Here is a 25,219-nt window from a genome sequence, read left to right on the forward strand (position 1 = left end):
CCTTTTTTTTTTTTCAGCCAGCAACAAGGACAATTGATAGGGATCATGGGGTCCAAGCATATTCAGTCTATTTTGATTGAGCGAGCTTAGCTAGTTTAATATTCAAATTTTCTCCTGATATCAGAAATACCGCGCCAGGCATCAGTCCCAACATCTGTCATCACTTGTTCAGGTAGCATGGGTCTCACCTCTCTTAAAATATCATGTGTGAATGAGGAAAGGCCAGCTCCGCCCTCCTGGATGCATAAGCAAGAGATATTGCTCTTTTGCCCTGTGCTGTGCAGTCGTACAAAGGCTTACCAGTCACATCCACTTGAAGCGTGGCTGCTGTGGTTAGGGAAATTAACGGGAATCCGGATGTTGCTGTAAATCCGCTTCCGATAGATAGGGTTCGGGCCGGGTGGGGGAGGATCTACTTTTCAGTTTAGCGCTGCGGGTTCCACAACCTTATTCCCACCACAACCGGGCCCAACTCGAGCATGCGCACTTGAAAACGAGCTGCGGTTTATATCGCCATGATGGGGTTGATAAAACATGCTGCCTTGTATATATGGGATAAGTCGACAATCTACCTTATGAATTCATCCTTTTAGTACAGCAGTCTGCCCATGATTCGGTTGAAAATGAAAATGATGCATTCCAAGAAGCCACAACAACCATCGCGTTTTGAGCACTGTAACTTGATTAGATTTACCTACTTTTTAATGGATGTGGCTGTGTCTTACATTTACTAGCCAAGAAATCTTTCTCTCCCGACACTCTCCTATGCTTCCTCTATGAATCTTGTGGAAATCTTGGACTGTACGGAGCGATTCTGGTTCACTAATCGAAGGTCGATAGCGAGTACATTTTCTTAGGGCCAAGGCGAGGTTTCGTGTGGCACTCATATTTTCTAGCCCCCCGCTCCGCCATTTTGGCGGATTTAATGCCAATCTCAAATTGAAGATGCGTGTGTGGGTTCGCTAACAGGTGATGAAGTGGGAACAAATTTCTGCCAATTGAATTGATGAGAAAAGGACTGGAAAAAACGAAAGCTGACCTGAACGCAAAATTACGGATGGCTTAACCCATTTAACGTCAGCCCCGCGGAGAGCAAGAGCGAACGAGGCTGGCAGAAGAAGGGAGGAAAAGAAGGTACACACGCCATTTCTACAAAGCCATTCGGTTATTTTCCTACCGCGCGGGGAGAATCCTCCAAATTCTCAAGCCATGTGCTGTACATGTGTGTACATGTACATTGTACGCAGCGTACATATCTGGTCAGAAACCGGCAAGCCCAATGAAATACGTATTACCGGCGTTCTAGACTTCTGATGTCGGTTTTACTTCGTACTTTTGGTAGGGCCATTCTCTGCCTTGTTTTAGTTCTGTTTTCATTGAGGGAGGAGATCAGCCAGCCAATTTGAATCCTCCTTTGCTTTCGTCAGCCTGTGTGCGGTACCCCCGCTGGAATTTTTCATTCGCTCGAACAACTGCACCATGGGGATTGCATCGTAGCTCCCAATGAAGGTATCGGCAGGCCATCCCAAACCAGACAGGTTTATAAAGGAAGCGACAAAGCGGATACCTCGCAGTTGCTCTCTTTGTCGTGTGGGAAAGCCGGTCGCCTAATCGTATAACCCACCGAGTATATGTCGGACGCAAAAACAGACAGCGGTTTTTACCGACTAGATATGTTATCTTGACAAAATTATCTCACTATCTGTGTAAGGCATAAATAATTATTGTGTTGTTCTTCTAGGTTCCATTCGCCATGAACTCTGTTCCCTTCGTATTATCGGTCTTAGGGATAGGAAGCCTTGTCATAGGTGCTCATGTTGAAGCTTCGAACGCGTTATATCCGTTGGACGGAACTATTGAACAGTTGGGCCTACAACGGTTTTTCACAGATATATCAGAGCTGGAATTAGCGAGGACTTCGCTAAACACACGTTGTGAGAAAGCCGTATGCACGACCCATTTCTAGGAGATCATTATATACCATGTTCAAGGCTTGTGGATTGTTGCACGATTGATGTTAATACAGTGGTAACATGCGAGTAGTGCGACATCCTCTCTACCGTGCTCCCGTCAGAAGTGCAGTTCCCTGGCACTGATGATTACGTTTCCAATAAGAGAAGCTATTGGGCAGAGCAACAGGCTGCCTTATCACCAAACTGCTTTGTTGCAGTAACGGAATCCCTTTCCGTGTCAATATCTGTCGCTATCTCTCGGAAGACGCAGTGTCCATTTAGTGTTCGAAGTGGTGGCCACTCGGATGTTCCCGGTGCATCCAATATTGAAAATGGCATAACTATTGATCTCCGACCTCTTCGTGAGATAGTCGTGTCTAATGATAAACGAACAACATCCGTCGGTGCTGGTGCGAGCTGGGGGGAGGTCTACACCAAGCTAGATCAATTGGATCTTATTGTTGTGGGTGGACGGGTATCTCCCATCGGAGTTGGAGGGCTATCTCTTGGAGGTATGCTTATCACAACCCTCCAAAGCTATCCCTCAATTTCTGACGTGTTAGTAGGCGGTATATCCTTTTTCTCTGGGCGGGAGGGGCTCGCTTGCGATAATGTTGTCAACTATCATGTTAGTTTCCCCTCCCACTACTTTGGCGATCGCATGGGAATGTTAATATTTCTTCTACCCATAGGTCGTCATGGCAGACGCGCGATTGCAAAATGTCAACCAGACGTCTCATCCAGATCTCTATCTCGCTTTGAGAGGCGGCGGCAACAACTTTGGCATCGTCGTCCGCTTCGACCTTGACACCTACCCCCAGGGAGAAATGTGGAGCACTATACGATCGTACGGGCTTGATGCCAAAGAATTCATTACTGAAGGCTTAGCCGTGTTTAACGAGCATGCCAGTAATGACCCAAGTTTGTCGATAATAACAAGCTTCTCAAACGTCCAAGGCCAATGGATAAGCGGCCTCATTGCTCATTATGCGAACGCAGTACCCGATCCAGATATCTTTACATCCAGCTTCGAAAATCTCACAAACGTTAACCCTATTCATCAAACTACCCAAATTTCACGCCTCGCCAATCTCACCAAAGATTTCTCTTCCTATAATCCGCCACTAGTGTACCGCAACCAGTTTACAACCGCAACGTACAGGAACAGTGTCGAGCTGCAGAACAGAATTGTTGAAGTAGTTATATCAGAGACGGATAAGATCAGGGACAAAATCAGCAACCTTGATGGGTTCGTCTCAGCCGTTAACTTTCAAGCTATAACTTTGCCAATGATATCCAAATTCTCAAAAAGGGGTGGGAATATTCTTGGCGTCAATCCACACCGCGGACCGCTTCTGCGTAAGTTTCTACCACTATACTCTCCATTCCTTCCATGGTTTCGAAATTCTGTATTCAGATAGCTGTCAGATGCATACACGCTCTTACTAATACCTTGTTACCGTCATCTGAATATAGTTGTTCTGTTTAACTTTTCCTGGGCCAGCCGTGCCGATGACTACCTCGTTATCCCAACTAGCGAATCGATTTTATCTCGATCCAACGCCCTCGCGACAGAGCTTGACCTTCAAGATGGTTTCATCTATATGAACTACGCAGGGCCTACCCAGTCGCCACTTGCAAGTTATGGCGAGGAGAGTTTGCGGCAGCTGAGGAGCGTACAGGCGAAGTATGATCCTGATCTAGTGTTTGAAAAGTTGCAGCCTGGTGGTTTTAAGTTAAGCGCCGAGGCATAGTTAGGTTGTTAGTTTTATTCATTGCAAAAACACAGCCGGTGACACAGTGATATTACTCTTTATACGGAGGAATGGATGGGGATTTGATTAAGTCTGCGATGAGTGATATATTTAAATAGGGGATTGAGTATTGCTTAGATGTACTGCGCAAGGTGTTGCTAAGTGTTAAATAGGATGAGGAGATCATGGTCAAAGAATGACTCCCAGAAGGACCCACTTCCAACGCCCAAAGATAGCGTCAAAAAAATTAAAATAAAAAAAAAAAAAAAAAAAAATCTCCAAAGGAATAACTCCAAAATCACTACGGACTGTAAAGACGAATAGACCCCTCATCATCCCTCCATAACATCCACGCCGCAGCGATGGCAATCTTAATCGACGGGGCGATCCAGATCGCAATACTCTGTACTCCCAGCGCGCGTCAAGTACCCGCCCAACACCGCGCCCGGCAGGAGGAGTGTAACCACAGAAACAAAGCGCCGATCACGCCTCGGATTCTCCAGTAACCGCGCAGTAAATAGCGCAGAATCAACCATCAACCATACGCTGTAAGATCACAGTAATGTGCTACGTACTCGTGAGTTGGACCGTTGGGTAGGTAGTCCGGCGAAGTCGAGCATGTTGGCTGGCGATGATCTGGCCCGCGGACTGGAAGGACAGCAGTTTCACGGTGGCACGATTCCTGCCTTCCACTAGCGCGCCGCTGGTGAGAGCTGAGGAGGGGCCTGGACGACGGGGAATGTCGAATCAAAATGCACCGCAGGCGAAACTTACGCTGTAGGATGGATGTCGGTGTGTGCCTCTGGCTCGGTTGTTGAGCGGGAGCGCAAGAGGTTCTGCAATTGGGAGCTTGCATATCCGTGACAACGGCCGGGGTTCTTGGTCCCTTCGACTGATGGAATATTTGGGAATATTGAGAACTGTTCTTTCTATACGGAGTACGGAGTACAGTAGTTACATATACCAAGTCTGCATGCTAACGGCCGGAGATAAAGCAGGTCCCGATAAGGATCAAATCAGCATGGGCTTTGGTGGTTTTCAGTCGCGACGGTAGAGTCCGACTCGGGGTTATCCTTGGTTGGTTGAACCGTTCATAGGTGATCACGATGAGTCCCCTGTGCTTATGATACGGCAAATATTTAACAAGACATTTATCGTATCGTGAAATCAAAGTCGTGTGGAACGAGCCTTTCAATCGATCCCCCCCCCCAAAATAGGGGCATGCAGGTTTGGTTCTTCAGAAATCCCCGCCGTTGCGCAGTTTAGGGCAATTCAACTTAAAAAACCCTTACTGACATATCTTCAAACACAGGCTGCTGGCATGCAAAGAAGCATTTTCAGTGATTGGAGTCAAGCATGGCATGGTTTGGAAAGGGGACCTTTTGGCCGTTGCCCGTCAGCGCCTAGCCTCCTCGCGCGAACATCAAGGAAGCATAGGAATCGTGTCAATCAGTAGTTAAGAATTTTTGACAGGCCGTTCGTTACAAAGAGGAGAAGTTGCTTTTTGCAGAAGAGTAAGGCGAACTATCTCATCTCTCCCCTCAAGAGCGAGGAGCAAAAGCCGCGCCCCCAGCAAACAGAGCGAGCGATAGTATGAAAGTTCTCCAAAGATACATTGGATAGTTATACATGTATTTTCGTAGTTGCGATAAGTGAGTTGGTTGAGTTCTACGATGCCAGTCCGCCTGAAACCGAACCTCCCGCTCCAGTTCTATTATGCAGCATACAGGAAACAATTGATTCCTACCCAATTATATTATTATTATGTATGACTTGACTGCCCAAAAAACTCCTCTAACTCCCTTATCAGTCGATCGAACCCAGTGGCCCCATAGAAGCATAGGATAGGAGTGAGTAGTGGGGACTCTGCAACACTCGGCTTTCCCAATGTTGCTTGCTCTGCTTACCCTCGTGCAACGTATGGGAATTACGATTTGGCAGCGTGTCTCCCGAGCGAAAAGGACAGCAGCTAGGTTTGATTGACATTGGGCTGTGCAATGTGTTTGTTGAGTGAGCGAGATGATCACAAGAGGGAAATAGATGTGCGGGAATGGTATTTGCAAAAGCTGCAGTTGAGATATATTTGTATTAATAATTATTTACTACTGCGTAAGTTACGGAGTAACTAACTATTAGTTATCTGATTGGTTAACAATGTATATAGAATTAATCTATTCGTGAAATATATTCCACTTACTCCGTACTGAACATTATTGAAAGGCATTGTGGCTATTCATTTCTTTTTGCGCTTGGGAAACGTAATGTGTAACTCCACCTCTCTCACAGTCATTGTCACATATAACTACAGACTCTGCAGCACAGATGATATGGCATGTTCCATACGCATGAGCGCCGAGTTCATGTGCAGTACATGTACGCCGGCATATGCATGCTTCGAACTCGAATAATAATAATAATAATAATAATAATAATAATGGAAGAGAGGGGCCATTTGGGGTCATTTGCGAATTTGCCCTCCTGTGATTCGTGAATGAGAGGCCAGAAAACTTCGCTTCTGTCGCATCCATCGTGGGATTTTCAGTTGCATAAATTAAAACAGCGTTAACTACTGCAGGTACCGTGCATATTGACCAATTAAAAAACTCGCGGACCTGGATTTAGCCGTGGGATGTATGTTGCAGTGAGACTCAAGCGTGATTTTTGATTCGCTGGTGGACGGTTTCTTTTTTAGGTTGGGGTTTTATGAGCAGGAGTTAATTTGCGGGATTGTGTCCTTCGCTTTCGGCTGTTTTTGTTATGTATGTACTGTACAGTACATTAGTCCGAGAAATATTCGATAATAAAATCAATAAAAAGGGTAGAAATCAATAATAATTTTTGTCAACAACAACTATGAAAAAAAAAAAAAAAAAAAAAGAGACACTCTGAGATAAACAACAAGGAAAGTCATTGCGTCATGAAGTTGCTTACAACAACACCAACAACACCAGGTTGAGTTAACTTAGTAGCAGTAGTAGTGATCACCGACTTGCAAGGAACAAAAGACAGAAGGATAGGCGAAAGCACTAAAATTCTCAGATTCCTCTGGAGAAAAGAAATCATCGCGAGGCGTGCGTGCCTAGTTTATGCTGTTATGCAGGTCTGCGTTGGCAAGTGGATTTTTTTTAAGAAACTCATTTGGCGGTTAACTATTTCTCTGACGTTGATGCGAGGAGAGAAAATGTTTCTAATGTTTCGTCCCCCCTGCGGCCCTGCAGGCGTATCCACAATAGGGATTATATGATTATTCTTCTTATCAGCAGCGGGAAGAAGAAAATGAGTACAGGCTGCATTTAATTTGTAATGCAGGGGGCTCGCTGGTTGATGATGAATTTGACCCACGGGTAAACTCGAGCCGCGGGCGGATTAACTATGCTTGCGGGTTCCTGGCAAGCCTAACTATCAGCGTAAAGATTCCCCGGATGTCAACCAAGAAATCCGGTGTATTTCAACATGATATCCAAGTATCCAGGAACTGGAGTATGTGTGACGGGGAGTGTGAGAAGAGAGTCGCAAAGGGAAATAGTTGTTGAATAATGGTGATGGATCAATCAATAGCCTCGATGGCGCCACCCTTGCTGTTGTTTTTTTGATGAAACAGGGGACGCGATGTGCAATAATAATAATACATACATCCGGGCGCCACAAGAAACAGCCAGCAGCCCAAGCCCAAGACGTAACGCAGCGAGATATATCAAGATGTATCGATCAATTATCTCGGATGAATGAATCATGATTTCCCGATCCAGACAAAGCACGCTGCGGCCCACGTGATCTCCACACCGCCCCCCCGGCCCCCCGAACCCCCGCTAGTCCTCTTTCGGCGCCGTCTTGACGCCCATCGCCAAACGTCAACGTCAACTTCATCTTTTCATCTTTTCATCTTTCAACTTCTTCTCTTCGTCTCTTCGTCTCTCTATCTCTCTCTGTCTCTCTCTGTCTGTTCCTTGATTTCCTTCTTTAACCTCCGAAAACGCTGATTGCGTCTACATTCTTTTTATCTGCTTTTTGTCTGGTTTCAATTAGATCAATTCCACCCCCCCTCCCCTCCCTCCAAGTCGCTCTTTACCTTCGTTTCAGCCGCCCTGTTGTTCCATCGTTCGCCATCCATACATAGTTAATTACTTGTACCTTGCTTCTTCTCTACACGCCCATTGAAAAATAAATATAAATAAATATAAATAAATAAAAAACCAACTTTCGCCCGTTTCGTCTACCCGCCCGAGTCCAACATTGAAAAGCCATACACAAACCGAGAGTAATTAACAAACCGCTCCCAACTCACTCGCTCACTCACTCCCAACTCATCTCAACGATCCGCTCTCTCTCTCTCTCTCTCCAACGGCTCATCTAGCACCCTTCGGTGTCTTGGGAGCTAAGCTATTCATGATCGAGTAGTCCTTTTCGGTGGTCTTCTGCTTTCTTTCTTTTTGACGATTCAATTTCGGATTATATGCCTTAACGGTTTCTTTTGATCTTCAACCTTCATGAACTAATTATTCCTTTCAAATGCTTCTCACACTCTTTTATATATATACACAACCATAGACAGCAGCTTTCGGATCGATCTAGACTCTATTTTTATGATATTTAATCCCATTAATCTAATTGTTTCTCGCGAGCCCGTTTCAATTGAAACACCCTACCGTCGACCAGCAAACGGGAGACGGAGAAAATGCCCTCTCACCCGTCGAATGTTCCACCCTTGTCTCCAACAAAGCCGAAGCGCAGGACCCCCCTCCATGAGCGATCGAGTTCTCAAACGAACGAACAAAGCTTCCCTCCGACAGTGCGACTGATACAGGATCAGGACTTGCAAGATGAAACCGAAATATACTCCACTACACCCTATCCAACAAAGCCCGAACATGTCTTGTTGCCGCCAGCGAGTTGGAAGCAGGGGTCGACTTCTAATGCAGAGTATAGCGTTTCACATTCAACCCCGGAGTCAATCCCACGTTCCAGTTCAGGTGTCAACCTCGACCACAGCCTTCCAATTCATGGTGAAAGGGACATCTCGGGTGCGACCTCCTCCATCCACGGGACACACTCATCCAGTCAAGCATGGGATGATTCCTTAAACTCAAGCAGGACATCCATCCCCCAGTCAGTGCCAGGGATTCCCCGGCCTTTGCGCGGTGGAAGGCGGGAAGAAGATGACAATTCATCTAACAGCGATGGCATTGCACTTCCCCCCACAATCAAACGTGTCCCGCGGGACGACTCCCCATCGCCTCCCGCCCAGTCTCCCGTCGAATCCATATTTTCGGAATATGTTCATGGCAATGAGGAGTCAAGTCCCAACGTTGCCCTCATCGGTCTGCCCTCCAGCCCAAACATTATACCTATCAATACTTCGTCACCGAATCTAGTCCCTCTTGGACGGTCATCTCCAACTTTGGCGTCGGAACCTCTAACTGATTCATCGCTCTACGAAGCCAACTCGGTTGGAACTGCGAGAAGGTACATCCGCGCCGGTCAGCGGAATAACAGTCAGTGGAACAGCAGTCAGCGGAACAGCACCTTGACAACCGACGGTTCGCTCTCCGAGCCGCAAAGCTCCACCCCGTCTCATTCCATCCCGTCGAGCCCTCCGAATGTGCCATTAAGATCCTACCAATCAACCTCATCGTTCGGCGCCCTTCCCGCCATCACGCCATATCGAGCTCAACCGTCAACTTCATCTGCATCCTCAAAAAGTAGTCGATCTGGTCCAGATGGTCACTCGCCCACGGGTACTAGTACTCCTATCCAATATCCCACCAATCGCTACCCATCAGCTAGCTCGAGGGCCGAATCGACGATATCCCGATCTTACGTGCAGTCCATGACGGAGCGTTTTTCTGGCCGATGGAACCCGCATTTGTCGACTGTTCCCTCGGAATGGTCTACCGAGAGATCACAGAGCCTTGCCTTTCCCGATCAGCCCGATGAGAGTTGGCCGAAGCGTCCGGAGGAAGCTAAACTTCGGGATACTTCACGACCGTCAATATGCCCGGTGGATGAATCTGAAATGGAGGAGCATGGCGATAACCTGACACATTTGCGATCCCCACCACTCCGAAATAAGGCTTCTGGTACTTTGAGCCACAAGTCATCTCTCTCCGCTCTGAGCAATTCAAGAAATCTCCTCCGCTCGTCAAGCGGCAGTTCATTCCTCCATGTGATCCCCGCTTGGGCCCGAGTGTACTATAGCACTGGAGCGCAGTTCGCTTCGCTATTCTCTCCAGATAGCCGTCCCTCAACACCCGCATCACCGCCCATAACCGCCGTCTCCGTGTTCTCCGCAGCATACAACAGTGACCCGCGCATGGTAAGCCGGACGCCTCTAGGGATAACCAACCCCAGACTACGTCCGCGCGAGATCGAATATTCGACCGAACTTGATGAATTCCATGAACCCGATGAGCCCGATGAGCCCGATGAGCCCGATGAGCCCGATGAGCCCGATGAGCCCGATGAGCCCGATGAGCCCGATGAGCCCGATGAGCCCGATGAGCCCGATGAGCCCGATGAGCCCGATGAGCCCGATGAGCCCGATGAGTCCGATGAACCCGATGAACCCGATGAACCTCCAGCGGCCGCTATTGCTCGTCCACCCAATCCCGATCCCATTGATCCCAGGAACCATTGGGTTCATGACCCTGAACTGGACCGTGTTAGAACCCAAGTTACAATGGAAGACTTGCCCGGTGCATGGTCTCCACATTTGCATACGGACAAGCGAGTGGACCCCACACGAAGGAGCAGATGGAAGCCGCCATCTCTGGATGAGAGGGCCGAGGGACTTTTCGGCCGACGAAACGCCCAGGTGTATGCCTTCGCGTTAGGTTTTGTGTTTCCGCTCGGTATGTAATTCCCCCGCCCCACGTCTACCTAAAAACACTCGGCGCATGGCATGATAACTAACGAATTCTGAGCTACATACAGCCTGGATAATCGCCGCGTTCCTCCCCCTCCCTCCTCAAGTTAGCCATATAAACGAGGAGGCAACGACGAGTCGTCCGGATCTGGCACATGCGTTCAATAATCGTGTGGTGCTGGTTGATGAAGTGCGTCATGCAAATGCCCGGTGGTGGCGGAACGTCAATCGCTTCATGTCCCCGGCTGGATTGGTTATTATTGTCGTTGTGGTGGGTGCTAAAACTATTTTCTGTTTGAAGGCTCGAAGGAAAGAAAACTTACAATATTTTTGGATGACAGATAACCATGGCAGTTCTCTTTGCCTAAAAAACAACTCCCCGTCTGCCTCTACCTACCCGCCCGCCGGCCCGCTCAACTACGAACCTTTTTAATGACCCGATAACGAAACTATTTCTAGAAAAGTTATAAAAATAGAGTCGATACGATACCCCTTTTCCCCCAATCTCTCGGAACCTCATGCTTTCTGTCTGGCTCTGATCTCAAAGGGACAACAAAACACCCAAAAAAAAAAAAAAAAAAAAAAAAAAAAATATCATTCTCGTCTTTTTCTCTTTCCTCAAACGCCCTGGTGCGAACCGATCCCATTCATAACATCCCACAGCGTGGCGAAAGTCGCAGTCCAGCATTGCCCTATCTATATACAAACCAGGAACAAAAAGAAATTCGATTTTTTCTTTTTTGTCTCCTCGTTTGTCCTTTTTACATTATTCTTTTTTGCTTCTGCTTCTGATCTATTAGCGCTGGTGTCTACTCTACTGGGGCCTAATCCTTGTTTTATTTTTAACAATACTTTTGTTACATATTCATTCTTGAACTTACATTTGTCCCTGCTTTTTTTTTTTTGTTTTAGCATCTTTTCGGTTTGTGGTTTTCTGCTTTTTAGTTAGTCCCTGCCCCCTATTTGCCCCTCATCATTCCCTTCTCTATCCGTCTGCACCTGGATATATTTCTCACCCAGCCGAGTTGGTTGGCGCGACTTGTAGCTATATTTTCCCCTAAACCCCCTCATATATTTTATGTCTTGACTACTTAATGTCTTTTTTATCTTATCTTTTTGGATATTGTATTGCACCTTCCCCCCCACCAATCCCATCCATCCAATTAATCTGATTCATCCGTCCAGGCGACCACTTCTTCTTCCGCAGCCCGGGGCTATCTTTCACTTGTACATCCGATCAGCATTCTGCTCATCGTACTGACTTCACCATCCCCCGGTTTTGCTTTTCTCCCTTAGTCTCTGTGCGGATTTGGATCTTGATGTGTGTTGCTTCGGCTGGCTTTTTGTGCGATAGACCGGTTTGTTCATGTACATAACCCAATGTACAGCGCATACATAGCGTATATATTTATATAATATATGATCGTGTTTTCACACATTCTTTCTCAAAGGGGGTGATTTCTTTTTTTTTTTTCCCTTCTCTTTTGTGACTATTCAATAGCCCGAATAACAATTTTTTAACGCTCGTAGAGACATTCTTTTAATTGAACCCCGGGGAGTAACGATTGTGAGTCCTGTGAAGGCGGTTAAAGGTAAGTAAGTGAGTTACGTGGCGTGATATGCTCGCCTGCAAACTCTCTCTCTCTCCCCCCTTCTTTTGCTCTTTTCCGTCGTGTGATCCTAGCTGCCGTGGAAAACCCATTTCGACTTCTCCCAAGCTAAATAAATCCTGCCTTAAAAAGAGTTTTGTTTTTTAGCAATGGAAACGCTCCACTCGGCCAGGAAAATATAACACCAGATCCCGCTGTTGAAGCTTAACGATTGCTGTTTGTTCCTCTTTTGTATACATATCCGTTGGTCATAGTCATAGTCAATCCGCTTGGTTTTTGAAGATCAGATTAACGATTTGCTGCTGAAGCCTATATATTATTTTGTATGGTACATGTGAGAAATGAGGGGGGGGTTTATTTTTGGGGCAACAAAAGGGGGGAGCGGGGGGGTAGGTTAGGTAAAAGAAATTAGAAGACAAAATGTGCGCGGGGGGGAATTAGGATTGAAGATTTATAAGACAAAAATGTAGAGAATATATATAGCCCAATTTATTAAGCACAAAACAATCAGAATGGTCGTGGCCGTATATGTGCGTAGCGTGGCGAGACATGGTCTATATGGTGGGTTAAATGAACAACGAAAAAAAAACATCGTGAAAGCTCCAGAGATTTAGACGTATTCACCAGGCCCGGGCGATAAAGGTATAAAGAAAATTAGGCGGATGAAAATAGGCAGCTACCAAAAATCGTTTGTAAATAACACCCCTCAAAGCTTCCTCCCAAGCTTCTCTTCCACCGCCGCTTTCAGCTCCTGCCCAGACGGCATTGTGACAACACTCCCCCTCCTCTTCCGCAATTCGATCTCCCGCTTAACTTCATTGACGGCGTCCTCTATATCTTGTCCAGGGTTCGGTGGTAGACCTAGCACAGGTTGCTCGCGGGGTTCTCGAACACCAGCAGGTGGTCTCGAGACGGGGCCACCCCGGGCCTTTAGTCGCTTAACCAAATAGCCCTTCGCGGGACTGGAGAAGAAAGCCTGCGAAGCTGCTATCCCGACGATACCATAGTAGTAGACGCTTGACCAGACGTGGATGCTCTGCTTAAAGTGGAGGATTACAAAGGGTGCCACGATGAACGATAGGGCCAGTTGGGTTGTCAACCAGCTTAGGATGTCATAAAAGCGTTTGTATGGGGTTGGAGAGGAGCCATCTGGGGTGAGGAAAAAGGGGCGAACGTTGCGGCGGAAGTCTGGAAAATTTCGTTAACTATTAGTTGCAGGGAATAAATACAAATAGGTTTCAGGCAAAGGGGAGATGGAGTACTTTTTGCAGTTGTTTGAATGAAAGCACCTAGGATGAAGGTAAAGTAATATCCTGGGTGGAAACCATGCCAAAATGCGCTCGTTACGAAAGTCGCAAGACTAGCTCTGAATCCTGGCTTTTTGGCCTTTGGCGTTACTCTCAAATACATGTAGTTTTTCAGCCAGTGGTTGGTATTTTTATTCCAGTTACTGAGATAAGCGTGCGGACTTTGCGCCGTTTCCAGCCCCTTCGGGTTCACGTTTTCCAATCGATTCCACGACACTTTGCCAGTATTTGGATCAAAGCCATTGTAGCCCATCCCGGATAGGATGCAAGCGCCCTCTGTCAAGGACCATACACCGTAGTATTTGAGCCTGGAAGTAAATCCAAGCATATGAAGTATCCATACTCGTCTCAGCAGGGTGTATTTCAAATAATTATCGCTGAGGATAAATTCGACGTTATATAATCGCCCAAATTGGAGGAAGCCAAATATCCAGAACAGACCAAATGCTGCCCTCAGCAAAGCAGGTCTGCCGCTTCTCGGAATCTTTCGTTTTTTACGAGTCGGCGGCCTCTTTGCTGGATCTACTCCTGGTGGTGCGTCGAACATTGTAGTTTCGATCCATTTTCGATACTCTATATAGTCGAAAGCCGGTCCGGCGAACAGAGATGGGAAAAAGAAAGTATAGCCAGCGAAATCAAGCAGGCTAGGGAGTTTGGTAATAGCTGCGTATTTTTGTGATTCTGACAGCTGCTCCTGTGGTAATCGACCGTCATGTACGTTCCAGCAAAAGGCCGTCAGTTTCATTACCAGCACCATCTGAGCTCCCGTGATATCAATTGTCGATGGGCTGTCAGCAAGTTGTCTGCTTATGTGATTAATCGACATATGACCCATGAGAAATACAAATGCGATCCATGGCATCAAGGGACCGTCAACATAGAAAGCTATGGCATATGCCCCAGCGGAGCTGTAGAGAAATGTCCGCAAGCCGTCCCATAGGTCGAACATTCCAACCAGGTAAAATATTGAAACGCCAACAATAAACACATTCTTGAGCCATGGCTTCGAGTCTGGCAGCCTTTTTAAGACTCCCGCAAGAGGGTATGAGAGGAGTAATGAGGTGATCAACTTTACTGTTGGAAGGTGATAATTAGTGGCTCTTGGAAGGGAAAATGTGGAACTGGGTCTTATTGGTGGTGGACATACGCTCGTCAATGGAAGCCCCCGTTGCATCAGAAACGGGTGAGAAAGCTGCGCGGTCATAATTGTTAGCATCAAATAGTATGACAGAGTCCGGGGGAAACTTACGGGTGTTGATATATGGCAGCATGTTGAACAGTACCCAAGTGAAGTGGGGAGGGAGTCCAAACCTCGATATTTCAGCTATTTTAGCACGAGGATTGCAGTAGAAAATCAATCAGCATGGCACGCAAGAGAAATAGAGGCGTGTGAAGACGTAGTGCTCATATTAAATGAGCTCACTATGTCTCCTCCTCCGTATCAGGCGAATGTTGCTCGTTGGTTGAGATGAAAATGAAACGGTTGATGTGCGTGGTGACGAATGAAGCTTTGGTTGGAGCTCAACGAGATTAAGTTAGCGGTGGAAAAATGTGGAGCTAGTTAGTTACTTGCTCGCCAAGTATTTCCACGTGTAAAACCGCGGAGAGTCTACCCGTCGGGCAAGTACCCACCAAACAAACCGTCGTCATTTGCGCGCTGAACTCATCATCAACCTTGGAATACATCAAACCAACCTGTCGTCCTCGATTGAATCTTCCCTTAGATGCGTACAACACATCCAAACGCCCACTCGATAACCTGATCTACTATATACCATGAAACAAAAAATATATTCCCAAGTAACTCCAATACCGCTACCAAATTCCAACCGCTTTCCACCCCCCCCCCCCACAGCACCATCTCACAACAACTGTGGAAGGCTGTACAATTATGCCTTATGCCTCCTCTACTGCCGTGTAGTGACTGTGCAACAGGAACCAATGGCGATGCGAAACCAATCCATGGCCAAGCGCAGATTGCTATGCATCTTGGGCTAAAATAAGTAACACACCCGCCACCAAGCGGGGAGGGGTGCTTTGCACACGAGCCGCATGTTGACAAGGCTCGGGAGAAATCTGATAGGTCATTCTATCCCTAGACTGTTTTCAATGCACTTGTGCTGCAGGACACCAACATCTTTGTTGAGACAGAGCCTGGGAATTGGTCAAATGGTGGTGTACCTGTCCGACTAGGTGCACTTCGGCGGGGCTCAAATATCGCCTTTATAAAGCCACGCTGTCCCCCCGACAAACCTGTGTGGAAAATGAAAGATATCAAATTACAAGAGCACGCGATGCTTGTCGCATTCGACGAAGTCAGGTCTGTTGATGAACTTCTGCCGTGAAGGTTGGAGATAGCAGGATTCCAATCTGGCTTCCCCCGTAGTTTCTCAAACATTTTTGCTTGTGGTTGCGATTGCTTAGAATTATCCGCTGTGCGTGTACCACATCATGGAAGATGGACGCGACAGTTTGGATGAAGAATGTCCCAATCTGGGGGACGATGAGTAAGTACTTGCTACGGCTTTTATTTCAATTCCGGGGCACTGAATGAAAGGGACAGGCTCAATCTCAAGTTTATATCAACCACAACCGTGTCTTCGCATCACCTGAGGAAATCATCAGCACCGTCTTTCAAGCTGCTTCTTGGCTCCCCTTCCACGGATGATTTACCATTTGGCTACAAGCTTCGGCGTTTCTGGCCTCGTGCGGTTATTGGCGTCGTGGTTCCTCCTGTGGTTACGGCGTATTATACATTTTTGGTCTTATATTACCTAAAGCCTCAAGATGAAGACACGAATCCTTTGAGGGTGGGTCCGGGAGGTGCGAATTTTGCGTTTTGGAGTTGGTTCCTTATCGGTATGTAGCTTGGTGATTGATCTCCAACGGCTGTGGAAGCCCTGGGAGCTATGTGTCTAATTCAGAGTCTTCAGGTGTTTTTGGGTTGAACCTGTCAAAATATGGCCTGATTGGTACCGAAGCGGGAATGCTGATGTATAATCGATCTCTGGGGCCTAGGAATGCTCTTCAACTCATGATGCATGCAGATCGAACATGGAGTGGCCCAAGCGGCTGGCTAAAGATCCTTCGAAAGTCTCTGTTCCTTTGGAAGGCAGATGGGCGGTCTAGCCAAAATACTCGAGGCCATGCTCCATCTCGCCTCTGGTTTGTGCTTTTGTTTTTGAGTGCTCTACCACTTGTGGCGCTTCCAATTTCCGGCCTGTGTATGGAGTCAGGAGATGGCTATATTTTTCGAAAGTCGGGTCCGTCAAATCAGGTTGTTCTGGGTCGAAATCAAGCCAATTTTGACCTCCGGGAGCTCTTTTCCATTTACGGGAAGGCCACGAACGATTGGAAAACAGGAGCGCCCGTACGTTTACCTGGAATCGGCGTGATGTATACGAGACCAGGCCTGAAACGCTCGGAATATGACTTTCTTCAAAGATTTCCCAACACATTCCCTCCTGATTCAGGGGTTCCTGAAATTTTCCTTGCTCCACAAGCACCTACTCCAGTCTTGGGGACAACGAGTGGTCTCCTAATTCGATACAATTGCTCGTCCGCCTCTAAAATTTCAGATTTTACGATTCTAAATCGTTTTCACGAGCGTGGGAACTATTCAATGCCAAAGTACGATTCCGAGACAAATATCGTTACTCCGAATTTTCATTACCGAAAAATAGGCCAAGACCAGGTTACCCTTGCGAATTATCGAACGCCCAATATTGAAAACTATGAAGCTGTTATGGAATTCGGTTTTCCTAGTTATCCAGCTATACGATATCAATCTACAAATACATCCGAACGCCGCTGGGGAATCGAAAAGGATTTTCTCTCAGAATATATTCTCTATCAATATCTAGACCTTCCAGGCCCCAAGTCAGCCAATAAAAGTTCTGTCAATAAGTTTGATGAAAGTCTCCATGGTCAAGTGAGCATGGAGGTCGACGAACCTATTCCTGATGTTGCAGAGAAGTACCATCTTGAACACCACTCGACCGGTGGGAGTAATTCCACCAACACTATGAAAGTTGCCATTGGCATACGGTGTACTTCCGCGTCTGATTTCGGGATCGCTGATGTTGACGGCATGTCCAACACGTTCACCAACTTCAAACCTCATGATGTTATACCCGCTGTGGGTACAATACTTGGGGCTCCACCCTTTGGCCCTGGCGCAGTCAGAGCTCTGATATTTAAATTGGCCGAATATGACCGAGCTCTTGGTTCTATAGGGCCACAAAATGTACTTTCATCCGTGGAGGGTCCAGGGTACATTGATCCTGGCAACAGACGTAAAGTGATAGCTCCCAGCTACATCCAGTCCACGCAACTCAGGAACTCTGTTCTCCAAGCCCATGCTGCTTTCGCCTTGGAATTGGCGTACGATGGAGTTGCCAAGTACGACAACCTGTCACAGTATCTCCGTTATTCCAATGGCTCTTCTGAGGCTCCAAGTTCCGAATATCATTCTCGCAGTTTTTTCACGCACGAAAACTTCACCACCACAACGCCGGGAAAAGTCCTTACCCGTGGCCCGTTGAAAAATATATGGATTCCTTTGTATCTACTGGTTCCCTGGACAATAGGGTCTGTGTTTCTTGCTCTCATCTACTCTCACAAACCGAGATGGTCCGAAACGTTTGATGGGTACAGTCTCTTCCGTTTTGGGGCTGATTTTGCGGACCAGGTGAAGGGGCGGCGCGAGTTTGTAAGCACAGAGGACTACGAAATGTGTGGTGCTTTACGAGATCTACCAGGATTTATTGGTGACTCAAGGCCATTGTTCACACCTGGTCATATATCGCTGGTCAAGAATAGTATGGCAGCGCCAGACAAATTATACATGTGAATGATGGTTCAGCGACCATTATGACTACTGTCGGGACGAAAGGTATTTCATGGATTGGGAAAGCTCCAAAACTCCAATATTTCTGAACTTGAGGGTTTATCCAACATTTCACTCCTCATATTCTGGCGCATCCGATGCACGACAGTGGAATGATATTCTAACATAATCATTTGGTGTAGTTTGTTTTAGACTTGCCCTCTCGTGTTCAGTCAGCAGGGTACTCTTCAATTGAAGAGCTGCATGACTTCATCAAATTTTTATTTCTATCAGCACAGCACTGTCAAGGATGTGTCCCTTTTTCTTGGAGTCTTTCTATTGATGATGGCTATCTGGTGAATGAACCTTTGTACGAGGTTTCCACTTGTTTTTCTGTTCCACCGATATCAGAATATTAATTTGAAATTTCCCAAACTCATCACCGTTCTTCACTCAAGCCTTCCCTCCATCTATCTGGTCATGGAAAGTGGAATATGCCAATATTTTTCGGAATTCTAGCTCAACCACCTTGCCAAAAATTTGGTGCTGCTAGGCAAACTGAATAAGTTGACACAACCACTTCGATAAGCCAATAGCAAGGGATGCAACTATTTTACATAAACGAGGCTTGTACAACATATATCCTCTTATCCTCAGACATTGGCATCATTCATATGTCAACAACCAATAATGTATGCCCACTACTCTCACAGATCTGAGACTGCGGTCACGAGATACTCCCTGGGCACCAATGCATCCATGAACAGCAACGAAGATAAACGACGTATCAACACGAGGCAGAGAGGATTCTCACCGCTCCATTGCATATTTTCGAAATTGCACCCGCAACTCCATGATTCATACTAAAACAACCACCCTGGGTACTCACCCACACCGCAGTATGTAAAGGAGAAAACAGCAACATGCCAGCCCTCTTTTCTTGGCCGCGCAATGGCACCAAGAACATCGTCATCAGGCAAATGCCTCAGCAAGGCCATTATTATCCTAAAGATAGAAATCAATGGGGGAGAAAATACTGAGTTTCCACGCCTTATGTCAAAGAAATGACTGCATGCGGAGAGATCCCGAAGCCACCACCTCAAGTTCCCTGCCCATAGAAAATCTTTACATCCATTCCCGCCGCCCACTTTCCCTTGCACACAACCTTGGCAAACTTTACTCGTGTGACGCGCATAAAGAGAGAGGACAGCTTCAAACACTAAAAGAGAACAAACGCCAGGGGGTGTCTTTTCTGTCGCCACATACGGGAGCGGTGAATTTATGATTTATGCTGCGATTCCAAAGTGGGAAATTGAGACACTATGTACATGTACATTTCTAAGGTTGGCTTGATGTGAATCTTCACATGACATGAGCATGAGCCGAGCGAATTGAAAAAAAAAAAAAAAAAAATTCCCCAGAGACGGATACATTTTATTGTATCTCGGATATATATTATATTAATTTTTGTATCTCCTTTTTATTCTATATTTCACGAGATTTTCCCCGCAGATATTCCTAATCCGACTCCTTCCAAAGCTAACAATTTACATAAACTCCGCCTTTGGCGGTACTGATAATCGGAGACATGAATTTGCCTTGGGGGAAAGTTTGGATACAGTGGAGGATGGAGTTGGGGAACGATGGGCAAAATGTCTAGGGCGGAAGGCTGAATTGGACTCCACGGGCTGTATGAAATCATGCGCCTGTAATAATATATTAGGGACACCCTCCATCATGTCATACCAGACAGGAGGATGTTTCCGCATGTCAGAGAAGGGATGAGGGGGAAGTTGGAATATTCTGATGAATAGATGCGCTTTTTGCCCTCTACGCCTGGATTCTTTATCCCTGGGGATCCGCCAGGGAAAGATACAGTGTTTCTTCCCGTTCCCAGCAATAGAGTCTCTGGTCAGTTCACATTCGGTATATGGAGCGTAGCAAGGGCTTCTGCTTGATTGACAGATACCGGGGGACCGACCCATTATTATTTCCTTCACGAGCGCATCCGCGTCTCAAGGATGGTATCATTATTCAAAATGTGCCATTCAAACTGGGCTGATGCAGTGGGAAAGGCTTTAGTCTCTAGCATACCAATCTTCATGACCCCTTTGTTGAATGGAGAACGAAAGAAATCCGAGTATTTGGGCGTGTGATCCAGTTTCCACCTGTATGGAGGGTTTCCGGAGAGTTTCTCGGGACTGAAGCGGACCCTATAGCCATATCATGCAGGGGTCGTTCTTGAGGATGATAGAAGGAAGGAAATTAAACGGGGTGGAAATAGTGACATGACAGCTGGATGAAGGAGGAGATGAACGAAATTGCAAGCAGCAGGCCGGAATTAGAGACAAAATCCAATATCAAAAAATTCAAGCAGCAATATCCCAACCATACTAAAACACACAAAGAGATAGGTGAATTATGGTGCTTCTTTGGGTTGACCATACACTCAAGACAACGAGGCGGCACTAATCCATCAGGTCTGATACACTTAATACCTCCCCCTGCCCTGCTCATCCTTGTATTGAAACCCTGGAGAGGAGCCTATTCCTCTGGCAGCGCAAAAAGGAAGAAATTGCGTACAGCGTAGAGGGTCATCTTCATCCACATCCTGCTAACCTAGCGAGCACGTCTCCAGCGGGTTAGTTACCCTCTACTAGGCTTCCGAAAGACTGCGACTTGTGGGAGGTTGGAAGCGGTTTAAAAACAAAAAAAAAAATTGGTCGTAGGGAACTTCTAGCTTCAAGTATCCTTTTGAGTTGAAACCAGGCAGGCTGCTTGAAGAAAAAAAGGCTGAAAACGGAGTTTCGAGCCAACTCGTTCTTCGTTGACAAGAATTTATGGCTTGTGGCGTTTCCTGTCAACCAACGCTTTTTCCCAATTACATACAGACCTTCAATGGTTCATCGAATGATGTACGTACGGGTTGTGTTGACCTGACTATCTGCGACATGATAAAAAAGAGCTCCTCAAAAACTGTTTTCGATCTCGGCACAGCCAAGTTCTATGAATAGTACATACCATGCCATTGCCATTAATTCATTATTGCCTGCCTCATGATTGACCTCCAATACCAAAAATAAGAACACTAGTTTGACAAACCCCGCCCTATATTGACACCTGTCCAGCCAGAGCCGAAGTTGCGAAGTCTTTAGTCCAACGCAAGTTCTGTGACAGAATTCCTGTTAAATGTCGTCTTTGAAACCCGACAAGCGAGAATATCTTTCAAACGCCGCAATGATTGGCTGCATCGCCACGGCCAGCACATACTGTGGCGAGGCCCCAACCCGGCTACATCGAGATTCCTGACTGTCCCAGACAAAGGGCAGCTGATTCTGGGCTGGTGGAGATGGTCTAGATTCTTCAGTCGCCAGAGTGAGTCAAGTGAGGTCATCGAATTGCCTGAATGCTTGTTCCACTGATTGACTGGGCTGAGTTGTAGGGGTCATTGACGAGGATGAGGAGAAGAGGAGGAAGAGGAGAAAGGGAGGAAGAGGAGGAAGAGGAAGAGGAGGAGGAAAAAGAAGAAGGGTGTGTGGGATGAAGATGTGGAATTAAAGTCCTCTAGGCTCGATGCAGGGAGGTTGCTAGCTAAATACGAGTCACTGACTCTTCGGCCTGAAATCTGCTAAACAACTTTCTTTACCTTCCATTTTTACGGAGGTTATGAGGAATTGAAACCGAATAATGGTGGTCCCTTATAATTGTATAGTTTTGCAAGCGACCTCCGTCAGGCTCCCCCCGCCTGCATTCTGAATGGATAACTAGTGCCACCAAAACACAGAGAAACACAGACGCCCAAGAACAGTCCGGTTAAAAGGTTGATGATAATGGAGCAGCGTGTTAATCTAATTCCCATGACAAAGCTAACCTCACTCGCTGCCTTGTTGCGGAGAACTATATATACCTATTTAAGTAATTTCGAATATTGCGAGGAAGCAGACGGAGTAGGGTAAGGTAAGAGCAAGAAAAGAAAAGAAAAGAAAAAAGAAAAGAAAAAAAAAACATGAGCCGGGGCTCCATTCCACGGCCTTCTTTAGAAAAAAATATAAAAAAAATATGACGGCTACTTGGTACTTGAGCTGGGCTATTATTATCCAAAGACGGAAGTTCGTTCAACACTGGTTTTACATTGCTATTCTGTACCACTGCACGGCGGGCATGGCACAACCGAGAATGGTGCCTGTTTGGTTTGCTTGCCTTGCCGTCAATGGCATTGTTATAACCATGAAAGGTCAAAAGCCATGAATACCCTTCGTAGGCACCAGCAGGTTCCATGTATGTATGTATGTACATGTACATACATACATTGTCTTCTCTGCGGGGCGGAATAGATCTTTTCAACGGTAGACTTATGAGGAACGAGTATCATCATACCGACGGCAGATGTATAGACAGAACAAGTCATGCATGTGCGAATAAGTATGCATAAATCCAGAGAGAGAGAGAGAGTCGGGCGGGCTGATCAAGCTGTAGAATAAACCGGCCGGCTTCGAAAAATGAGAACATGGGGCTTGCGTTATTAACTACATTTGCAAACCACCCCGCCCCCCCGGGTTTTCTTTGTCTTTTTTTTTTTTTTTTTGCGCTCTTTCTGCCTGGCCAATATCCTGGTGGTGCAGTGCTCCATATGAACTTCACTACTCTGTAAGCACTAGGGAGAGAGCATAGCAAGGATTTCGGTTACCGGTCGGAGATCGGCAGGGAAACTCAATTGAGATCAGGCGCGGCTAATGGCACACATCAGTTGGTGCGAGCGATATTGAAGCAGTCCGCTTCTTCCTTTGATAAGAAGACTCTTTGGCATTTTCAAAAAATTACACGCAGATGTCACAAACTCTTGCCACGTATGTAATTGATCCGATCCTATCTTCCCTGCCGCTCAATGTGGTAATCACGGGCATCCCATAGGACACCAGTAGATAACGTGAGCAGTATATAGCTCCAGATAAACTTCCGCGCCCACAGGTGGCCCTTGGAAATGTCATGGTAGTGGTATCTTTTTCGGGATTTGCGTGCGAGATTATGACAGGGGAAAGATACCGCGAGCAGTCCGTCAACCAAAAACATCTTTACTCCCCAACATGAGTTTCGCGAGTTCTTTCTCTTCCAGAAAGGAAGAACCCCGGTACCAGTGAACAAATGAAACGAGAGACCCTGGAGATAATGCAGCCTGGTGACAAAACCACAGGCGCGACATTCCCTTTTCGGAGCATGCGAGCGTAAGAGTTTGATACGCCTACTTACGTAAAACCCTCCCCCTACCTACCCTACCCCCAGCACTAGGTATTTTTAGAACCGGGGCCACCCAAGGCGATTGTCATCCTGGAGTTTCCCTGCAGGCTGCAGCCCTGTCTCAAGGTAGCCTGGCCCCCCCCGTTCAACCGGCGCTGGGCCTTTATGATTTATGGCCGTTTTCAACCCTTCTGTCCCTAGGTGATGATGGAAAGAATGCTACTCTAAACAATGACATTGTCACGCCTATGCATTAGCAATGGAACGTTTATACATAGGGGGTGTGTGAGTGATACCCTACATGTTTCAGTAGTGAGCTCCCTTGAGACACCGAGCTGAAGAGGCAACAAGAATGAAACGGACGTTGGTACCTAATTTTAAAGTTCAGATAAGGACGAAACGGCTGCAGCATTGGGAATTTTGCAAATATTGGGCAACCTAATCTTCCATTCGCTCGTGGATGATGAATAGTAAGTTTTGAACCACTGAGGCCTTCATTTTCAGAAGTTTCAGTATGAACCATTCATAGAATATATATATTTCGGCCATTGGTTAACTCAAAGGCCCTCTGCAGAGAAGCTCCAGAAGCCGTTGGTGTGAGTTTTTACCTCGCTTTGGATGGTTGAAGAGCCTTTCTATCAACTGGGTGGGTGCATCTAGATGCCTACCGAATACCCCCGCCATATCGCCGGTTCGGACTGAGAAGTGTTTTATTATTTCCGCATGGTGCGCCCGCTCATCTCCGGGATCTCCAACCTAGGAGCTTTCCCACCTCAGGCATTGGTTGTAAAGCCGTTAAGAGTCGAAAGCCTTATTCTTGAACCCGGTATAATTCGGCAGCTTGAATTAAATAGAAAGAAGAAAGAAGAACAAAAAGAATAAAAAAGAAGAAAGGGACCCCGGGTGGGTGGCTGTAGCCCTTGACGCATTCACTCTCCGAAACTATAAAAATAAAACTTGGCCAAAGAATTCGGAGAGTAGTTATCTCAGGGCTGGAGCGTTGTTGAGGAATCTGGATAGGATTCGATCGGTTCTCGAGGCAAGGGAGGCCCTTTGCACTCTTCTTGCGAGTAAGCTGATAACAATAATGGAGCGCGCTTGGTTTGTGACTTCTCAAGGGTTAAGCTGCCCAAGGCGAAATGGGAATGAATGAATCCTGGCCAAAGCTAGCCGCTTATCTTATTCGTGGCTTAGGGTGGGTTGGGTGTGAAGCTTAGGAGGTTTGAGGGTAACTAGAGGAACTAGTGAAGCCTCAGCTTGCTTAAGTCAAGGGCTGGCAATCCCAGACGGATTCGAACTACGGAGTACTCCGTACTCCGTAAGGGGGGGAGAGACTTCCCACCCATCATCATCATCATCAAGAACAGAGCGGAGATGTGCAGTCTCGGCATGCTCCAGCGAGCCCGCGCTAGTGAGTATTATTTTAACTTGCCGAGTTCAGAAAGTCAAGACTCCACTACCGTGCAGGTGTGATGTTCATGCAAAATACGCGATCTGGATAGATCGACCGAGATATCGGGTTGAAGAGGGGAAACAAGCAAAGAAGCAAAACAAATGCCATTGGCGGCGTTCAGCTTGGCTAACTCATGTTTGGCCAGTGGTTGTCCGTGCAGCAATTTGCCAGCTAAAACGAGAGTTGTCCGTAGCAGCTTGATGGGCAAGCTTCAACTA

At 46.6% G+C, this 25,219-nt stretch overlaps 6 protein-coding genes across 15 annotated transcripts; 3 read left to right on the forward strand and 3 right to left on the reverse strand.

The window, feature by feature from the left end:
* Positions 1 to 505: 505 nt before the first annotated feature.
* Positions 506 to 3,989, forward strand: BDBG_07701. 2 transcript variants are annotated; one of them, XM_002621816.2, is made up of 7 exons: positions 506 to 864; positions 979 to 1,338; positions 1,742 to 1,945; positions 2,044 to 2,464; positions 2,519 to 2,580; positions 2,645 to 3,311; positions 3,429 to 3,989. In XM_002621816.2, exons 3-7 carry the CDS (start codon positions 1,754 to 1,756, stop codon positions 3,704 to 3,706), a joined length of 1,620 nt encoding a protein of 539 aa, XP_002621862.1. In that variant the 5' UTR covers positions 506 to 864; positions 979 to 1,338; positions 1,742 to 1,753; the 3' UTR covers positions 3,707 to 3,989. The 2 variants fall into 2 exon arrangements, with proteins under 2 accessions (XP_002621862.1, XP_031580329.1); XM_031723207.1 differs by having other exon boundaries at positions 979 to 1,945.
* A 284-nt stretch (positions 3,990 to 4,273) lies between these two features.
* BDBG_07702 (uncharacterized protein) lies at positions 4,274 to 4,987 on the reverse strand (the record flags this gene model as incomplete). The annotated part of the gene is made up of 2 exons (XM_031723208.1): positions 4,481 to 4,987; positions 4,274 to 4,431 (listed from the first exon to the last, which is right to left on the reverse strand). The coding sequence occupies exons 1-2, from the start codon at positions 4,560 to 4,562 to the stop codon at positions 4,274 to 4,276; spliced, it is 240 nt and encodes a 79-aa protein (XP_031580330.1). The 5' UTR covers positions 4,563 to 4,987.
* A 3,394-nt stretch (positions 4,988 to 8,381) lies between these two features.
* BDBG_07703 (serine-rich protein) lies at positions 8,382 to 10,936 on the forward strand (the record flags this gene model as incomplete). Its single annotated transcript, XM_002621818.2, has 3 exons — positions 8,382 to 10,554; positions 10,637 to 10,839; positions 10,910 to 10,936. 3 exons carry the CDS (start codon positions 8,382 to 8,384, stop codon positions 10,934 to 10,936), a joined length of 2,403 nt encoding a protein of 800 aa, XP_002621864.2.
* Positions 10,702 to 16,435, reverse strand: BDBG_07704 (MBOAT family protein). Of its 3 annotated transcripts, XM_031723209.1 has the most exons (6): positions 14,735 to 14,993; positions 14,633 to 14,677; positions 13,441 to 14,559; positions 11,421 to 13,366; positions 10,892 to 11,350; positions 10,702 to 10,799 (listed from the first exon to the last, which is right to left on the reverse strand). In XM_031723209.1, exons 1-4 carry the CDS (start codon positions 14,754 to 14,756, stop codon positions 12,885 to 12,887), a joined length of 1,668 nt encoding a protein of 555 aa, XP_031580331.1. In that variant the 5' UTR covers positions 14,757 to 14,993; the 3' UTR covers positions 10,702 to 10,799; positions 10,892 to 11,350; positions 11,421 to 12,884. The 3 variants fall into 3 exon arrangements, with proteins under 3 accessions (XP_031580331.1, XP_031580332.1, XP_002621865.1); XM_031723210.1 differs by lacking the exon at positions 10,702 to 10,799 and having other exon boundaries at positions 11,327 to 11,350; positions 11,450 to 13,366; XM_002621819.2 differs by lacking the exon at positions 10,702 to 10,799 and having other exon boundaries at positions 11,349 to 13,366; positions 14,735 to 16,435.
* Positions 15,148 to 22,862, forward strand: BDBG_07705. Of its 3 annotated transcripts, XM_031723211.1 has the most exons (4): positions 15,169 to 15,992; positions 16,049 to 16,344; positions 16,419 to 21,688; positions 21,756 to 22,862. In XM_031723211.1, exons 1-3 carry the CDS (start codon positions 15,937 to 15,939, stop codon positions 18,335 to 18,337), a joined length of 2,271 nt encoding a protein of 756 aa, XP_031580333.1. In that variant the 5' UTR covers positions 15,169 to 15,936; the 3' UTR covers positions 18,338 to 21,688; positions 21,756 to 22,862. The 3 variants fall into 3 exon arrangements, with proteins under 3 accessions (XP_031580334.1, XP_031580333.1, XP_002621866.1); XM_002621820.2 differs by having other exon boundaries at positions 16,419 to 22,862; XM_031723212.1 differs by having other exon boundaries at positions 15,148 to 16,344; positions 16,419 to 22,862.
* Positions 17,407 to 24,858, reverse strand: BDBG_07706. 5 transcript variants are annotated; one of them, XM_031723213.1, is made up of 3 exons: positions 24,157 to 24,858; positions 23,845 to 24,040; positions 17,407 to 23,767 (listed from the first exon to the last, which is right to left on the reverse strand). In XM_031723213.1, exon 3 carries the CDS (start codon positions 20,296 to 20,298, stop codon positions 19,861 to 19,863), a length of 438 nt encoding a protein of 145 aa, XP_031580335.1. In that variant the 5' UTR covers positions 20,299 to 23,767; positions 23,845 to 24,040; positions 24,157 to 24,858; the 3' UTR covers positions 17,407 to 19,860. The 5 variants fall into 5 exon arrangements, with proteins under 5 accessions (XP_031580335.1, XP_031580337.1, XP_031580336.1 ...); XM_031723215.1 differs by having other exon boundaries at positions 18,554 to 23,767; positions 23,850 to 24,858; XM_031723214.1 differs by having other exon boundaries at positions 18,554 to 23,772; positions 23,845 to 24,858.
* Between the last annotated feature and the right edge of the window lie 361 nt (positions 24,859 to 25,219).

The sequence above is a fragment of the Blastomyces gilchristii genome, assembly GCF_000003855.2.
Source record: "Blastomyces gilchristii SLH14081 genomic scaffold supercont1.20, whole genome shotgun sequence".
Classification (NCBI taxonomy): Eukaryota; Fungi; Ascomycota; class Eurotiomycetes; order Onygenales; family Ajellomycetaceae; genus Blastomyces; species Blastomyces gilchristii.

Coding starts and splice junctions, on each gene's coding strand:
- BDBG_07701 (XM_031723207.1), top strand. CDS start 1,754: ATGAACTCTGTTCCCTTCGTATTATCGGTCTTAGGGATAGGAAGCCTT. Junction 2,465..2,518: donor TGGAGGGCTATCTCTTGGAG/GTATGCTTATCA, acceptor ACGTGTTAGTAG/GCGGTATATCCTTTTTCTCT. Junction 2,581..2,644: donor ATAATGTTGTCAACTATCAT/GTTAGTTTCCCC, acceptor TTCTACCCATAG/GTCGTCATGGCAGACGCGCG.
- BDBG_07704 (XM_031723209.1), bottom strand. CDS start 14,756: ATGCTGCCATATATCAACACCC. Junction 14,560..14,632: donor GGGGGCTTCCATTGACGAGC/GTATGTCCACCA, acceptor ACCTTCCAACAG/TAAAGTTGATCACCTCATTA. Junction 13,367..13,440: donor CATTCAAACAACTGCAAAAA/GTACTCCATCTC, acceptor GAAATTTTCCAG/ACTTCCGCCGCAACGTTCGC.
- BDBG_07705 (XM_002621820.2), top strand. CDS start 15,937: ATGGAAGATGGACGCGACAGTTTGGATGAAGAATGTCCCAATCTGGGG. Junction 15,993..16,048: donor CCCAATCTGGGGGACGATGA/GTAAGTACTTGC, acceptor TGAAAGGGACAG/GCTCAATCTCAAGTTTATAT. Junction 16,345..16,418: donor TTGGAGTTGGTTCCTTATCG/GTATGTAGCTTG, acceptor CAGAGTCTTCAG/GTGTTTTTGGGTTGAACCTG.
- BDBG_07706 (XM_031723213.1), bottom strand. CDS start 20,298: ATGGGTCGGTCCCCCGGTATCTGTCAATCAAGCAGAAGCCCTTGCTAC.